General features: G+C 33.9%; 1 protein-coding gene across 1 annotated transcript in view; it reads right to left on the bottom strand.

Moving 5' to 3' along the window:
- Nucleotides 1-18,693, bottom strand: part of LOC117794335 (inactive dipeptidyl peptidase 10) — a 115,141-nt gene extending 96,448 nt beyond the window's left edge. Inside the window, exon 1 of the mRNA XM_034634963.1 lies at nt 18,607-18,693. Coding sequence (XP_034490854.1) covers nt 18,607-18,693 — 87 coding nt within the window. The remainder of the gene's footprint in view (nt 1-18,606) is intronic.
- Between the last annotated feature and the right edge of the window lie 271 nt (nt 18,694-18,964).

The raw sequence follows: 18,964 nt of genomic DNA, 5'->3' as shown, positions 1-18,964 counted from the left end.
ATCAGCATAAATATGCAAATCAGAATCAGAGGCCGCAAAACGCCAACGCATTGCATAATTATGCAATTCAAGCTCTGCCTCCATTTTACACATGTTGCGACCTTCTTTTCCAGTTGCAACTCCATAGTACATATCGTTTAATACCCTGCATTGCGATACATGCAAAAGGTTTTATGAATTTGTAAAGAAGAAGTTGAGAATATACCAAATTAAATGCTATTATAAATTATTATAATTAAATGTTATTATTATATGTCTTAGCATAGTAAAATAATTGAATAATAAAATAACAGATAATCCTAATATGACAAATATTTATATATTTTTTTGGTTGGTATCAAATTAAATGTTATAAATTATTATAATTAAATGTTATTATTATATATCTTAAAAAAAAAATATTTAAAAGAGCATACTAAAATAATTGAAATAATAAAATAACAGATAATTCTGATGTGACAAATATTTCTATATTTTTTTGGTTGGTATCATAGCCATTTAAAAACTAATAAAAGCATTTATTTTTTGCTCATTATAAAAAATGAAATTTGTTAGTAACATAAATTATTTTCGAAATTAGTTATTAATAATCTTAAATGAATGAATATTGCTTGAAATTTGTAATAGTTTTGAAATGTTTTGAAATTATAAAAAATTTAATCATAAAAATGTAAAAATAAGAATAATTATAAGTTTAAAAGGATTAATTAAAAAAAAAAAAAAAAATTTTAATATATATTTTTTTTTATTAGAATAGTATGCTGTTTTTAATATACCCCATCCAAAAGTAGTACATCTGGGATTTTGCCATTTACCAAGATAATTTAATTTTTCAACTATGATTTCTTTGAACTTTAAACTCTTAATTACGATTCCAGATGATCAAGCAGGGTCTCCTATAGTCGAGGCCTTTGCGTTGTAATCGTTCAACTTTACACTGGTTTCTTATGTATTATTCTTCTGCTTCTCATACTTCTCCCACTTCTGCTTGTTCCATTCATGCTGCTGGGCAAAAAGTTTTGTAGCATGCTAAAATGGCAGCCAAATGGTTATGGCCAGAGCTCAGCTCGAGCGCGGCACGGGAATTCTGCATGAGCGCCTCGATGCCCAGGCAAGTACCACGACACACACACACACCCACACACACACACACACAGGCATACCCTATGTAGCCCTGCCCCTGACCCTTGCTCCCTTTTCTCTACGCCATGACCCCCTTTGCCTTGACCCTGCTATTGCACGCCGTGTGCCGTCTTGCATGCAATCGAATCACTTTTAACTGTCAACTACCCCTCACCCCTCACCCCACACCCTGCAACCCCACTGCCTGCTTCACATTTTACCGCATCAGCCATGTGACAGCGTTGCCACATCAAATTCAAGCCGGAATGCAAATAATTGACATGGACTTGGAGGTCCCGTTGGGGCCACCAAAGCGGAGAAAAGAAACCATTAGCTACCAAATTGTTTGACAGGGCAACCGCAGCTGTAACGAGATTGCTTCCCCATTCTGTAGTTGTTGTTGTTGTTGTTGTTGTTGTTGTTAATGTCGCTTTTGTTAGCCTTTGTTGCCCGTCGGCTTTTTGTCTCCAAAAATGGCCGCACATCATTTCCGTTCTCGTTTTGCTTTCATTTTATTCAGTTTTCTAATTTTTACTCGTATTTGCACTCACACACACACACACACACACACTGATACATGAACAAAAGCCGTGCACGCTTCTTTAGTCTTCCCACAAGTCCCCCACCCTCCTCCCTCTACAAACAAAGCCAAGAGCCACCACAAAGGCAGTGGTCATCCTTACCCCTCACCCCTCACCCCTCGTCGGTCTCTTTTTGCTGCCCCCTTCCTAACATTAAGTCGCTTTGCAAGCAGTAAAATTTCTACTTTGTTTTTCTTAATTAAATTGCAATAAGCAACAACAAGAACAAAAACAAAATCAACCGAAGCACTTAAAGTGCCAAAGTTGTCGACATCATTAAATTCTTTGTCCATAGCTCTATACTCGTAATTACGTATGCTTCTCCACTTTTTGTTCTACATGCCCCACTGTACCTACCACCCGCTACTGCCGGGTGTAATGAGACTTGCACTGATTAATATTGTTACTTGTGTTGTATTTTGGTTCTGGCCTTGCACGCTTTACAAATTAACACAACTTTTATTGACACATTTTTGACGGCGCCAAATTTATTGCCAAGCCATCAGAGCATATTATAATACTGCCTGTGAAAAGTATGCGCTTAACTGAACAAACTCAACAAAATTTATAGCCCTGAATAAATGATTATTACAGATTTTAGTGAAATGTGTGAAAATAATCACCTTTACTATTACTCTTTTCATAAAAAGTATTTATTTCGATTGTTAAACTAAAACTTTCAATGGAATACTCAGAATATTTAATATTGTTATTACATTAAACACTTAATTAACTCATAATTAAAAACTGAACACATGGTAGAATACAGACAGTAAAGTTTGTTGTGTGATTCATTTATTTATACCCTGAAAATATGAATAGAAAAATTTCGACAAATGAATAAGTAACGGTTTTTAAACTTCATGTGAAGTCGTTAATAAATATTTAATAATTTTTTTAATACTTTTACAATAGTTTAGCTTTTTAACTGCTTACTATTTTTTTTTTTAATTTAAGTTTATATTGTATTTTGATTTTATATTTTTTATCTTCAGTTTTTATTTTAAATAAATAATTGTTGTTTTAAAGTCTCTTTTTTAAATGGTTATATATTTTTTTTGTTAATGTTCCGTCGACTACTTTTAATCGACATTTAACAAATATGTTGTAAACAATCTCTAATTTAGTAATCATAATTATATTATATTTTACAGGATATCTCTTTGGTTTCAATCTGAACACAAATTGAGAGCATTTGATTTTTCTTTTTGCTGTTTTTTTTATAAAAAAAATGGAAATAATATAAATGAATATTAATGGGGCTGCATCGGTTTAATTGAGTTGTGCACACTTACTATAAGCAGACACTGTTGCAGCCTTTTTTGTTTACAAATTGAGTTGCATTTCATTAGGCAGAGCTGTAACTGTAAATGTAACTGTGACTGCATTTGGGCCATTTAATTGACTGCACTGGTGATGTGGGAGCGCACACAGTAAATGGATGTCAGGTGGAACAGATAGAGAATGCAAGAGGGAGACAGAGACAGTTGGGGACAATTGCGGACAGTTAATTAAAATGCACTTTTGAGTTATTCATATTTATTTGCGCTCGGTTGGCGTATGAAAAATGCATTTTAAATAACATATTTGAGAGAGAGAGAGAGAGAGAGAGAGGGGTGAAAGTGTTCAGGGAATAGGATTGGGAGACACGTGTGTGGACACTGCAACATTAATTGCCGTAATGACCTTGCGGGGCAAAAAAACGTGCATCCAGTTTTTGCTCATCCTGACCACATCACAAGCCACTATCCACATCCAAGCAATAACGGTAACTTACAAGCGACCTTCTCTCGAAAAGAAGCAACATCAACAACAATATAGTCCTTGCAACGGAACAAAACAGCTGCCAGCTGGAAATGTTGACCTTGCCATTGCCCTTGCTGAGACTTCGAGTCTGGGTCTCTATCTTGGTCCTGGTCCTGGCCCTGGTCCTTTTAGCCAGTTAAGCTGGCTACCTGCAGCTGCGGGCCATTTGGGATTTATGCGCTACAACAAAACCCAGCTGCAATTTGTTGATGAGCCTGGGGGCAGTCAAACAAAGCGACAGCTAGCCACAATCACTTTTACACTCATACTCACACTGACACTCACACTCACACTCACCAAATGCTGCCAAACATTCATTCACTTAAGCTCAAGGCAAGACTCAAGACACACAATCTCAATCACGATTCGCATTTCTCTTTGCAGTTCTCAGTTCTCTTCAGTAATTGTTTGAGCATCTCGTACAAATTTGTTGAGTCAACAGTACCGAAAGATTTCACATTTTGATCAAAGACAGCTGCCTGTGCACATACTCGTAAAAACCACACAGCCGCAGGAAACCACACAATGTAATCGTTATTCTCTTTCAATTCCCCCCCTCCCATTAATAAGCATTATATTAAATTAGTTTCAGCATTTTTAGTCTTTTGTCCTTAGGTCAATTAACAGTTTAGTTATTTTAACAATGTTTCAGTTATTAAATGGGAAAAGAAAGCTGCTTACAAAATGTTGCAAAACTAACTAATAACAACAAATTATAATTAATATAAATATATATATATATATAAATTGAATTTTATTTAAAATTTAAGCAGAATAAGAGTGCTTTATATGCATATATTTTCATATATCAATTATTTTGGTCATCATAAAAAACAGTAATGATAATAATAATTTAGTATTATCACAATATTTAATTAATATTAAATATTTTATTTAAAAAAATGTTTGAAAACTGTTAAGCCGCATTTAAAAAAAAAAAAAGAAATGCACTCAGTCAAGAAAGTGTTTTGACAAATTAAAAATTCACATATTTGTTTTTTTTATTTTTTTTAATCATTATAAGTTCAATAAAAATTATTATGATTTTCAACCTCTTCTAAAAAGCCTAGCCAAGAATAACAATATTAGAATCGAAATCATGAATCCATAAAAAATATATATTCCTTGAGAGAGAAAATGTGTAAATGTTTTGGATTGTCAAAAAACTTTCTTTGCCTTTTTTTTTATTTATTTGACGGATATTAAAGATATACAATCTGAGTACAGACTGTAAGGCATAACATATATAGCTCATTAATATATTACCAATAAAAGAGAGCTAATTTTGGGAAATTAAGAGAATGATGCATTTTCCCATGTTATTTAACTGTATACATTTATATGGAATACATTTTAAATTACATTTTAGACAGACAGTTATTTATGTGAGCTCGACGATCAAATAAAGAAAGTGAGAAGGGTGGGGAAGAGAGATAAGACAGATGAACTTCAAACGTTTTGCCTCGAGGGGTTCATCGGTCTGAGTTACATTCCCATTCACAGTCACAGTCACAGTCAGTCACATAATTTGTAAGACAAAATTGATGACCCATTTATGCCGCTGGCTTCGTCATCGTCATCATCTGTCTCTCTGATATTTTCGCATGCCATATCCCGCTCTCTCTCTCTCTCTCTCTCTCTCTCTCTGTCTCTCTCTTTTTCGCTGTCTCTCTCTGTTTCGCTGTCTCTATTGGGCAAATCACTTAAGCGCACTTAATTATTTGCACAAGTTATATTCTCAGTTCGACAAGTCTATTTGACCTCTCCATCCCTTACCCCCTTTAATACCCCACTGCCTAGTCTCTATCGACGCCTCTGTTATAGCACGTTTCACTTGCGTTACATCTCAATCGTAGCGAAGCAGAACGCAGCATAACGGAGCGTATGAGTGATATGACACGTAATCAATAAATAACGCCAAACGGCAACAAAGTCAACCCAGTGAGAAGCTAGGCCATTTCAGTACTTAGTACTCATTAGGCCTTCTACGTGTCCCAATTTCAATTTTAGTTTCAACTCCAAAAAAGAGCTCCCAGCAGCCGTTGCGTTATTCATATCCTTGCTCGGTCACCCCGTCGTATACTTGATGCATAATTACTTTTTCAACAGGCCCAAGGACGCTGTTTGCTTGCTTAGTAAATGCCTTAAATGTCTGTAAGTTGATTTTGCTGTGTTTTTACTTCAACTTTATTTTGAGCGTCTGCTTTGACTTCGGTTTTTTTGGTATGTCACGGGGCGTATGATTAATATGCGTGAATTAAGTCAAATCGAATCAATCAAGGCAAATGTCGCTGACAGGCAGACGGACAGATCAACAAACAGACGGCTTAGACGGACAGTTAAATAGACGTTTAGACGGTCAGACGGTCAGACGGATCAAGGACATGGCAAATACGAATAATCATTGTCCCAGCAGCGTTTGGCTATTTCTCTGTACAGTGAGACTTACAAATAACAACTGCCAACTCTGATTCGGACTCTGAATAAATGGACCTAGCAACAACATAATCTGCATGGCAAATGGCAAAATATTGCCTTGCTCTAAAGCCTTTTAGAATGATCCAAAGGCGCATTGCTGTAAAGTGCCAACTTCCGGTCTAGGCTAATGCATGTGGGGTCAACGACAACAACGACAACAACAACAACAACAAGATGAAGTTGAGCAGCAGGATATAGCATAAAGTATGTGACACATACTAAACTTTTATTACACTTTCACATACAGACACTCGCACTAATGCAATGACATTTTTATTACAGGCCAAAACACAGTCGAGACCTTTTTACTACCCAACAAACAGTTACCATTCTATAGTAGAGGCTATACAATACACAATATACTTACTTACGGGTATGTGGCAAAAGTTCTCTGTCCGGCCAATAGAGTCAATTTTTATCATGTGCTTTGACCGTAAACCTAAACATGCCGCCAAACGTAGCAGTCCCCATCTCTATCTCTCTTTTTCTCATCTCCTCTGTCTTATCACCCACAAAACGTACAAGCCTCACACACACACACACACACAGCACTCACACCACATTTCATGATCCATCACAAAACAATTCAAACTGAGTGTATTGATTCACTTATAAAATTTGCTGCATTTTCTATTAAATGGCTTAAAAGATAGTGCCAAGATCAGACAATATCGAAGAGAGACAATATTAAGTTTACTTAAATATTTTTAGACAAATTATTGGCATTAGTGTGAGCTTTAGTTCTTTAAGTTAATTAAGCATTTTGTGAATTAGATAACACTGACTATAAGATATCGCCGTACTAGCGTTAAAGCGGAATTTAAAACTAAGATATAATAGATACTTAATATACTTTATTTAAGATAAAAATCAACCTTTTTCAATTTTTACCTTACAGATATTGATATAATGTTTATTCTGAGTTGGCAATTTTAAATTTTCGTTTTTATTTTATAAGTCAATTTTTTGTACCATTTTTTGACAACACAAATTGTTTTTAATTTATTTAATTTAAAGCTTAAATTTAAATAAAACCAAACCAATTAAAATTTACTATTTAAAACATATAGAAAGTAATCAAAATAATTAAAATTATAAGAGAAACTTCGCAATAATTAAAATTAAGCTAATATTTTTTCCGACCGTGTGAGTATTAAATTTTACAGAAATAGAAAACAAATATTTATTTAAATGTGAAAACCATAAGGACATTTTTACTGCTCCATTTAACTAATTTTTGGTAAATAAATAATTCATCATCTATAACTCAACTTTTAGAAACAAATGAAACAAATATATGACTATAAAAATGTTTAAGAATTGTTTTTATAACAGATAAGTTTTTTAGTTTAGCTAGAAATATATTATAAGTTTTGGTTTATATTTATATTTTAAACGAAAAGTTTTTAAAAACCTATGAGCTTAGATAATAAAATAAAATATTTAAAATAAATCACAGTGTATATATTAAACTAAACAGGAATAAAGTTTCAAAATTGTACTTATAAAACATGTTAGTATCACAATAAATATTTTAAAAATATATTGAAAATAAAGAGTACAGATTGTGCTGTGTGAAATTGTTATACTTGTTATTTCTTTTCACTGATTCGGCTTAGTTGGCGTTTATTTGATTTATGGCCAGGGTCGCAAGGATTTCAACTCAAGGCCCGATCCAATGTTACCAATCTCAGTAGCACTCGCAGTGGTTTGATGGCTCGCAAATACAGTGGTGCGGTGGTGCGGTGGTGCAAGGGATGTTTATGTGATGGGATGCTGTTGACGTCGGCGCTTAATTAAAATCGACACTAAAGCAAGCGCCAAAGCTTCGGCCAATTTGCTGACAATGAAAATGAAGCTGGAGACTTAAGTCTCCGACCGACTTAACCAACTTAGACGATGCTCAATTAGGCCTTCGACTCGGCTCGAATAAATGAGTATGCGTACATAAATGTATTCATTTTTTATTTCGCCTTTGGCCTAATTGAAATGTTCATTGCGAAATACTAATAATTGTATTTAGTTGCCCACAAAAATGGTTCAACACAAATCTATGAATTTCAAATTCATTGCGCGTGTGTGTGTGTGTGTGAAAAGGGTGGTGAGGGGAAGGTACCATGCCACGCCCCTAACCGCTTGTATACACGAAAACACAAGCAATTTTGTTGTTCGCTTGCAAGGGGTGACCCCCTGACCCTTGTATCCAGTCAACGTCCCTTTTTAGCTGATGGCTGACTGCCTGACGGCTTTTTCACAATTTGAATATTTTAATATTAATGAAAAATGTTGGGGCAAAGTTTGTGCTGGCTGTTGCTACCAATTTGCGGCTTTTGCTAATGAAAATTAAATGAAATTGCTTAAAGAGCGGGACGTGCATTTAGCATGAATTATTAGGTGACTTCTGCCACATTTTGCCGAAGACGTGGAAGCTCTGCACACATAATTAAACAACTTAAGACAACAGGCAAAAAGTTAACTCCTAGTAACATGAAACTCCACTTTAAGCTTTCCCGTTTTCTTCGTTCTTTACCATTCACTTTGACTTTGATCACAGTTAGCTGGCGAGAGGAGAAATAAAGGTAAAATTAAGGTCAGAACTGAGGCTAAGACCAAAATGCGATATGCGATGCATAAATCAGTTTCAGCTGCTCAACTGACAGCTGTCTGCACACACACACACACACACATGCACACACACACAGACTGAAACACCTAGAACACTGGCGATTTGTCAATTTGCATTCCTTAGAGATTCAAAGTCTCCTTTTGAATTGACCCGCATAATTGCTTGTTATTCATGCTTTGGCCAAATGATTCATGATAAGCTTGTCATGTCCAAAATGCGCATATATCAAAGGCCTTCTCCCATTCAAATACAAGTCGGTATTACATATTGTACAATAAAGTTACATACAATGTCCTTGTCCAATATTCTTAACTCAATCAAACTAGCCAAAAGCACACACAAAAGAATCTCCCAGTGGCATCAAAGATTCAGCAGTTAATTTAAATGGACATCTTAACAGAACAAATGCATTGCACCGACTGCAAAATACTCTGCTTAAACTAGCGACAAAAATTCTAAAACCGCGATGAGCTTTCTGTGTGAAAAACAAAAAATTTACTGATTTATTTAATTTATAAAAAATGTAACAAATAAAATAAAATATATAGTACATATGTGTTTAGTATTTAAACTTCTATGTAATTTAATTTCAGAATGGAATAGAGATAAAAAAAAATTCAGTTTAGTTAAATTGCATACATTTAATTATGAGATATTTATAATATTGCTATTAAATTGCTATTAAAAATTATCTGAAATGCAACTTTAAATTGTACAATAATATTATAATTGTAATTGTAAAGTTTTCATATAAAGATCTGATTTAAAATCAATAATTTTAACTTATTTACGATTTACATAAAATAATCTAATTATATGCTAATGAAAACAGTTCAATGATCATTGAACGCTCGTAAACTTTGTTTTCTTAGATAGACTAATAAATTGAAAACTTCAGAAAACAGATATAATATTTTAAAATCGAGGAAAAAATAAAAAGAATTTTTATTCATTGCACAGCAATAATAAATGGTTTGCTTTAACTGTAACCCAATTATTATAATCGATCATTTAAAAGTTTTGTGCCACTGAAGTGCGAGTAAGTTTGTAAGTTATTTATGAAGTTGTCGGCTTCTGGTGTCAGTAAACTTAATGACAAACTCATCCCAATGGACACACACACACACACATGCATATATGTACTGTATACACATTAGAGTGGGTCAATTTGTATGGAGTAAAAAAAAAATGCACAAAGCGGTTATGAAATTCGTAATCTGCGATGAATTCTAAGAAGAATTGCCCAAGAAACCATGGGTCTAAAATCAATACAACTTTTTACAGAGAAGTTATAACTATTTCATATATTAGTAATTGTCTGTTAGGTGTAATTTACCTCTAAAACTAAAAAAAATGAATAACTCAAATAAAGGGCGATTTATGATGAATTAAGAGATAAGAATAAGTTGATGGTCTCTTTTCAATTGAATTTTAAAATTAATGCGAAATTGACTTTTTATTGAAATTTGACAAAAGTGCAACTGATTCAAATCTCTCAATTCATTATAATTCAGCCTCTATATGTGCTTTTTTTTTTGCCTTACAAAACCCATGAAAACCTTCCTCGAAAAAAGTGGAAGCTCGATATTGATTTTAGACATATGGTTTCATGGGCAACTCTTCTTAGAATTCATCGCAGATTACGAACTTCATTTTTTTTTACTCCATACAAATTGAGCCACTCTAATACACATGTTTGTTTATTGTTGTTGATATTGTTGTTGCTGTTACTGTGTGTTAATCATACGCAACGTTGCGCATCGACTGGCAATCCCTGTAATTAAAGTGAGAGATGTAACCGCGACCGTAGTTAATGCCGTGCCCAGAGGTGAGGTCAATTCAGCGGCGTTGCCGGACTGCCAATTCAATCAGTCAATGGCGGAGCGTTAATTCGATTATTCGGACTGGCTTAAATATCAAATAAAGGGCAGAAAATCAATGCAGAAGATTAACAATTACAATTCGGTCAACAAGTGTGGCACTGAGCCAAAGAAAAGAGGCAACACGAGTGGAGAAAACACAAAGGCGTTATTCACAATCATTTAATGTGGGACACACACAATATATGTGTGTGTGTGTGTGTGTGTATTGCTTAGATTTATGTATTTCAAGTGAGCTTGCCACTCAATTGCAGAGACACCAACAACACAGCACAATGCAAGGTCAAGATGGGATTCGCAGTTATCGATAATCATTGTTTGAAGCACTTACACACACACACACATACACACACACACATTTATGCGTTTGCATAGCGTGTCAAGACCTTTTTGATGACGCCCACTAAAGTCTTGTAGGCGACATTTTATTGATGGTGAATATAACGCCAACTAAGCAAATTAAATTGTTTACATTGCCAAAAGGCAAGGCCGGCAAAAGCAGTTGATGACAAAAGCTTAGCAACGGCAACTAAATCAACAACAACAACAACTAACAACAGTCTGTAGCGAAGGTAGCCAGACTGTGTCCCAATAGTCGAGACAACAATGAACAATGAACAATGAGCAATGAACAACACTCGCTCACACCCATTTATTCAACACTCGTGGACAACATAGACGACCACAACATTTTACCGCAACTGTGCGTGGCAAGCTCAGCAGGGTTGCACCACAGGCAAACCAAAGGAAAACAGCATGTCAAACAATTAATATAAATCATGGAATATGGTCGAAATGGATTTCAAATTATTGCTTTGATTTGTTAACAAAAGAAAAAAAACCTATTAAAAATTAGAAATATTTATAAAAAATATATACAAATTATGAGCTACATAGAATTAATCATGTTAATAATAATTTTGAATTATGACATAACAAATCTTCATAAATATTTTACACTAAAACATAATTATATAATACATAAATAACAAAGTCAAAAGAATTGCTTAATCAACTAATAAAATAATTTCAATTGATCTGGGAACTAAAACGAGAAATTATATGCATACATTAAAAACATAAATATTGGAGTTTTACGGAACAAAAACCTAATTTTTTTTTATGGTAAAATATTCAATTGAATTATTATTACAAATAAAAATGTGATGAATATATAAAAAAATTTTATTTTACAAATTTGTACCTATATAAATATAAAAAATTTAAATATAATGAAAATAATTGAGATAAATATGCCAGAAAATATTCCAAAATAAAAATTTGTATAGATCCAATTATTTAATTAAATTATCTTTAACTTGTTAAATTGGAAAAACTTTAATTTGTTGCTTATATTGAAGAAAATAATTAATAAATATGTAATTCAATTTTTTTTCCTTACATTGCAAACTATATCAGCAGCCCACAAAACTATTTCCGACATTTTGTGCAAGACATTTTCAAGCAATTGAAATCAAGTAAGCTATTTCCAAAGCTGTTGTAACAGTTTAAGTTTTTTTCAGCCACTTTGGCATACATTTCAAACAAGTTTATGAAGGCGGTTTTATATTAAACAGAACCTTTTAAAGTCCACTGCGAAAGTTTTGTCTATCAGCTAAATAACCTACAAGTTAAATTTGTGCTGAAACAAGAGCAAGTTATATAGATATTTTGGCTTTATCTTAGATTCTTTGGCCAGACTTGTGATATTAAATTTCAGTCTTTCAGGCTCTAAATTCCGCTATTTTTGGCAACGCGCCAAATTCTGGCCAGTTGGTCGAGAGTGTGTGTGCGTGTGTTTAATTGAAATTTGTGAATAAAGTAATCGAAAAGTTTTATTAAAGTGTTAACATAAGTTAGTTGTCTGCTTTTTTTTCTTTTTCTACTTGCAGCCAAAAAAAATATGGTACAAAATATTTTATTGCTTGTGGAATGTTTTAAGAGAGCTTCCACAATTTCTGTGTGTGTGTTGGTGTGTGTGGATGTTGGGCGTTGGCTTGTTCTGACATATGGCCACGACACGCTACAAATGTGTGTGTGGGTGTGTGCCGTGTTATTAAGTATGACATTGTTATCCTTCTGCTGTTGTTGTTGCACAGTCGCAGTTTAATCAACACGATTATACTTAGAGGTAGTGACAAGTTTTAACTGCATTAAAAGTTCAGCTCCCATAAGTGGCTTACATAATTACATAAACACACACTGACACTCACACTGACACTGACACTCACACACCCACATACAACCACACACACATAAACGTGTGTCAATTTCGGTTCTCATCTCGTGCTGACCGTTTATTTGTAGGCGTCAAAATAACAACAACAAACAGGGACACTTGAAAAGGGACTACACTGCTCAAAATTAAAAAGCAAGCTGTTGTGCTCAATGTAATTTTTTAACGAAATTTTGTACTTTTATTTCTAGTAATTTTAATTATCTCTTCAAGTTGTTTTTTTTTTTAAAATAACAACATTTGTGATTTTAGAAATCTGTTTCAGTGTAGAGACTTTTAGCAAAGCAAACACTATTATGCTCAAGTGTATGTTGATGCACGTGAGTGTGTAGGTGTGGGTGTGTGTGTTTGTGTGTGTGTGTGTGTACCTTGGGCAATCTCACACACAAAAATTTGCAACTTTAACTCGATTTGCGGTTGTGGGCATTCAAGCTTAAGCCTTAGGTAAACTTTCAATGTGTGAATATATATACAATTTATATATATATGTGTGTATGTGCTAGGCCTTTGGGTGTGTCAGTCAAATCATGAGTAAACAAATCAAGTAAACGCCTTGGCTTGTCATAAAAACAAAGTCTTAAACAGCTTAAGCCATGAACAAAAGCGAGACTCATAAAAGAGCTAAATGTAATATGATAATCAAGCTGAGTGTCTGATACTAGAAGAACTCACACACACACACCTATAGGGACAGTCAGTGACCCGCTGGACAGTTGGACGAACAAAAGTGCCATAACAACGAAATCCCTATTTGCCCCCAACCCCCCCCTCCCTCCCAGGCAGAGCACCATTTAAAACAATTTCTTTTGATTTTGCTTTGTATTTTGCGGTGCTCACGCTATTTGCTTAAATGCTTATGTTCAATTTAACTTCAATTGAATGCGCTGAACAGGGCAACATGGCGGATGGGTGATGGACATGGATAGGGGATGGACAGAGAATGGGCGGATACAAACAACGGAAAACGGGGCAATCAAGTTGCCAATGGCATCCAGATGGCTCTATTCATACAGCCCTCTATGTATTGCTTCCATACGAATATTAGCCAAATTATAGTCAGAGCGTAGAGTTTATGGAATATGAAAAAAAAAGGGAATACTGCTTACTTATTAAGGATAACAGTTGTCTTTCATAATTGATTTCAACACGCTAATATTGAATAATTAAATAATGCATTTATCTAATTTAACATCTAACATGAAAACATATGTGATGGACAATATTCTATTTCTAAAAGAATAATTCAAAATACATTTTTTTATTTAAGTATATATATTTTATGACATCTGCATTATTGAAATTATAATATATTACATATATATACTTAAAATTGATCAACATTTTTGTAAAATTAATAATATTAAAACACTTAAAAAGTGAAAAATAATTTTAAAACGTAAAATAAACCAAATATTTGAAAATATTAAGAAAATAAAAAATAAAAAAAAAACTTAATCAATATCAAGGTCGCAAAAAAAAATCACAATAATTAAAATTAATAATAATAAAACACTTAAGAAGTGAAAAATAATTTTAAAAGGTAATAAGACCAAATATTTGAAAATATAAAGAAAATAAAAAATAAAATAAAAAACTTAATCAATATCAAGGTCGCAAAAAAAAATCACAATAATTATCTTATCTTTTGTTATTGATTGCTTTACGTTTTGGTTCGTAATTCAGGTGACTATATCAGGTTGAGTAAGCAAGCATCTCAGTTGAATGAACAAGATAACGAGTTGGGGGCGAATTCTAACGAATTGGTAAATCACTGGCCACAAAATGACAGCAATACAATTAAGTAAACTTATTTCTATGACAGGCAATTGAATTGAAGTCCCGTCCTAGATGCAGTGCTTAAGATTCTGGCCGACATGACTGGGCATAGAATGGCATTCAAACATGAATGCGAATACAACGAGTATCGTGCAACCCGAGGCAGCGTAAAGTGAACAACTTGGCCGCATTCAAAGCTGCTGCAAATTGACAGTTGGTTTTCTTTCGCATTCAAGATGGACACAGATTCACAGCTATACAGCTATACAGATATACAGATACAAATGTACAGATGTACAGATACAGATACAGAGAGAAGTGCTTGCTTTTCAACTGCCTTTGGGCCACTCTGTTGATTGGCATTGGTTTTGCTGCGTATACAAACCCATCTCCACTTTCAATTCCTACATAAATAGTTGCTGTTGCTGTTATCGTTGTTGCTATTGTTGTATGCAACAAGCTGCAAATGCTTGACCTTAGCAGTTCAAGGTCAATGTCATGCCACAGTTGCCTGCCTCCTTGACAACCATATTTCTCTTGCAATTGGACCCCGCCATTTACTTACTATAGCACTCTACAACTAGCTAGTTGGTTGTTAACTAGCATATCAACTACTTAAATGAGTAACATAAGAAAGTACGTATGCTTAACATCCAGTTGAGACAGTATTTGTAGTTAAAGTCAAGGCCCTCAATTACTTTATCCTTTAACATTCAAGTGAAAATCAAAGTTATTTGTTATTTAACATTTTTTTAAGCTATTAAAATGAAAATATGCTCCACAAACTGTTATACTAATTGGTCTTTAACAAAAACGCTTTGCTCTATAATATAAAGCACAATTTTTAATTCAAATATTTCTTGAATTTTTCTGTCACTTTTTATAACTTCAAAGAAATTGTCTAATACTTCAATTAAAATACTTTTATACATATATTTATAAAACCACAATTATTTATCTACTAAAAAAAGACAAAATTTAAGTTAAAGGTCTTGTCACAAATCATTTATTATTTGAAATTAATATGCTTAAACTTTGAATTCATTTTTACAAAATCCCCAAAGTTAAACTAAGAATTTATTTGCTTTAACAATATCCAATTTCAATGAAAACTGTTATTGTCTTGAGCGCACGAAAGTATGCAACAAAAATGTGTTGGACATTTTGTACTTTCAATTAATTAAGCAAGCATTTTGTATGATAAATGCAATAACTTGCAGTTTCAATAACAACTCAACGGCAGCTGTTATCATTGCAAATATTAATATCAAAGTGTGTCTGTGTGTGTGTGTTGTTTAAGAAAGTGGCAATTAGCAGTCAGGTTGGCCAAGAAATGTCGCACATTCATGCAAACACATTTTCAAACCATTTACGTGTAGAAAGTGTGCATGTATGTGTGCCTGTCTGTGTGCTGACAAATGTCAAATTAAAAACGCATTTTAGTTAGCAATTTAGCGCATTAAAAATGCCATTACATGGATTTCCGTTTCCGGTCACAGACTTTAACGGGTCGCTATTGTCGCGCCATTGTTGGCAGACAATGTAAATATAAAGTGACAATCACACACACACACACACACACACACACTCGCAGACATTTAGATATTTATGTGTAACGTTTATATGCGTGACACAACAGGCGACAATCATATTGTCTGATGCGTGTGTGTGTGTGTGTGTAATAACAAATATCAACACACAGCAACATGTTTACTTTCAACTGCTGTATGATTTAGTAGACTGCACAACTGATAAGCAGCTTGCAACACTCGCCACTGATAAGAGAAATCGTTTTACGCGCCAAACAAAATGCCGGCACACTCACACACACGCACACACGCACAACAATGGGAAATGGACGCAAACATTTACGAAAATACTTAAAAAACTGCCGACATTTAAAATAAAATATGTATATAAATATATATATATAGTATATGCTTGTATCTGTTAATTACATTTTTGGGGTTTTCTTTTGTTGTGGCTCAACTGCCAATAAACAATACTTTTTATGAGCGCCAACAACGATAACAATAACAATGATAACAATAACAATAAAAGAAATGTATAAAAAAAAAAAGGAAAGCACGTGTTCAACTGTTGCAAAATTTTATTGTGATTGTTACTATCAGATTGAAGCGTTTAACAAGCGAATAACGGCAAAGAACTTAAAGCGTTTAACGGTAAAAAGCGTCGCGCGTCGCGTTAACCGAAATTCTGTTGCATGTCAACACGCGCCAAAATGTTGCCAGCGACTGACGACCACGACAACGGCAACGACAACGCTGCCAACTGATGAACACCGAACGCACCCACGTCCTGGACCAACGACTGCATGCCAACAGACAGAGAGAGTGCGAGAGAGAGCGAGAGAGAGAGAGCGAGCGAGAGAGAGAGCATGAAGGGCAGGGCAGAGGTACAGATTCATTGAGAAAAAGCGGAGAACACAACAAAAATCAGATGGTTCTCAATTGACATTTTCGCCTCAAGTTTTGCAGCGCAGCTGACTGATGCTGTGCGAGCTTTCCTACAAAAAAAGCTCCAATTGCAGCTTTAAAGCTTTAATTTCCTACTGCGCCTGTGCAGCAGCTGCAAAGCGGCGTTTAAACTCTCTGCAAAAGCACTCTCAACACTTGTTGCGTTCCTCAACATTTCTCTTCTTAATGCTTCACAAAGTACTCCACGAATTTAGTTAAAAGCCAAATAGACATTATCAAATAATTACCCATCTTAAAAATACCAACATACTTCTTAGTTAAAAGCTGTAAAATACTTTAAATTTATCTGCGAACAGCGGCTTTTTTAGCTCTCTCGCTGCACAGCTCAGAAAGCATTTTACTCTGCAAAGATAACCCATCAAACATTATTGGTTGTACTCGAAAAAAGAGCTTTTTAGTCTTCTACAACAATTGATATATTGTATAGTACATTAAATGAATTTTAATTGATTTATTTGGTTTGTAAATATAAAAGTAAATATATAATAACTTATTTTAAATGTATTTCTCATAATTCTGCCACACAGTTTGCTAATTAAGCCCAAACAAAAATTAATTTGTTGCATTACAACAAATTTTTTATTCAACAAAATCTTACACAATTATTGAAAAAGTCATGTTACAAGTTTTATAATTACTACATTTCAAATTTTTATTTTCAGAATATCTTTATAAGCTTATTAAATTTTTATTGCCTAGTTTCCTACCTCCCTAAAATATACTAAATAAGTATATTAAAATACATCAAATATGATGTATGATATATCATAAATGTAGGTTAAAGTGAAATTTTATTTGCTAATATCAGTTGCACTTTATTTATGCAGTCAATATATGAATTTGAAAAGTAAAATTACTTAGTTTATTAAAATATAGTTAATATAACATTGATACAAAACTATAATATATATATTTGTTTTTGTAATTCCATAAAATCCAAGCAATGCTCAGAATCATTATAGATTTTCTACTAATCAAAGTTTAATCAACTTTCAATCGAAAGTTCTTTAACCCAAAATATTGTTAGAATATTTGAGAAGATAATAAATACTAATTAATAAATTGGTATCAACTTGTAATTTAAATCTGAGTTAAATATATTATTATATTTCATTATTATAGCACTTTGTGCACTCTGCTTTGCCTGAATGTGTGTGTGTGTGTCAGTGTTTTGTTAATCTTAAATTAATCATACGTCGTGTGTGCTGTAACATGTTTGCTTGCCGAACAGCCTTCCAATTAATTAAGCAATCCAACAATCTAACCTCTCGGGCCAGACATTACTCATACGCAGTGTTTGGCTCCCGTTGCCGCCCACAAGTCTGAAAAGGTTGCCAGCTTACCAGCTGCTCAGCAGCAACAAAAGCCGCAACTACAACAAGAACTACAATATAACAATGGCAATAATAAACATTGATCTTGATGGTAAAACACAAACTTTGAAGTGTATTGTAATCAATATGTTAAGAACTAATTTGCCTACAGTTGTAGTTATAGATTTTTGGGCAGCTGGGCAGTTGAGCAATGTCAACAACAAAACGAGAGGCAACTACAATTCAATCATGGGCTGCCACAAGTGGCAGACAGTGAATGGGGCACTCACCTCAATGGTTATGTGATGACTGCGTGAACGAAAATTGTCATCATTGCTGCGTAGATTTTTGGAATCAATTTGTACGTTGGTCTGCATTCTGAAGATTTCGTCCTCGTTGGGACTTCACACGCCGTTCCTGTAAGGATAAGATCATAAGATGTTAGCTCGTTAATCAATTGTATATGTGTGTTTGTATGTGCGTGAATAATAAAACGCACTCACACGCATGCACAAGGTAATATATGGCAGAAGAAGTCCTTTATTCTATAATATACGATATGAATTTATGGAATGCCATCGAATGCACATAAGCTAAATATTCCCATGACTGTCGACGGGTCTTCGAACGTCTGTCGCTAGTCGCCTT

Source organism: Drosophila innubila, chromosome X, assembly GCF_004354385.1.
Source record: "Drosophila innubila isolate TH190305 chromosome X, UK_Dinn_1.0, whole genome shotgun sequence".
Taxonomy (NCBI): Eukaryota; Metazoa; Arthropoda; class Insecta; order Diptera; family Drosophilidae; genus Drosophila; species Drosophila innubila.
The sequence above is the reverse complement of the archived record's forward strand: the minus strand, read 5'-3'. Positions and strand labels throughout refer to the sequence as shown.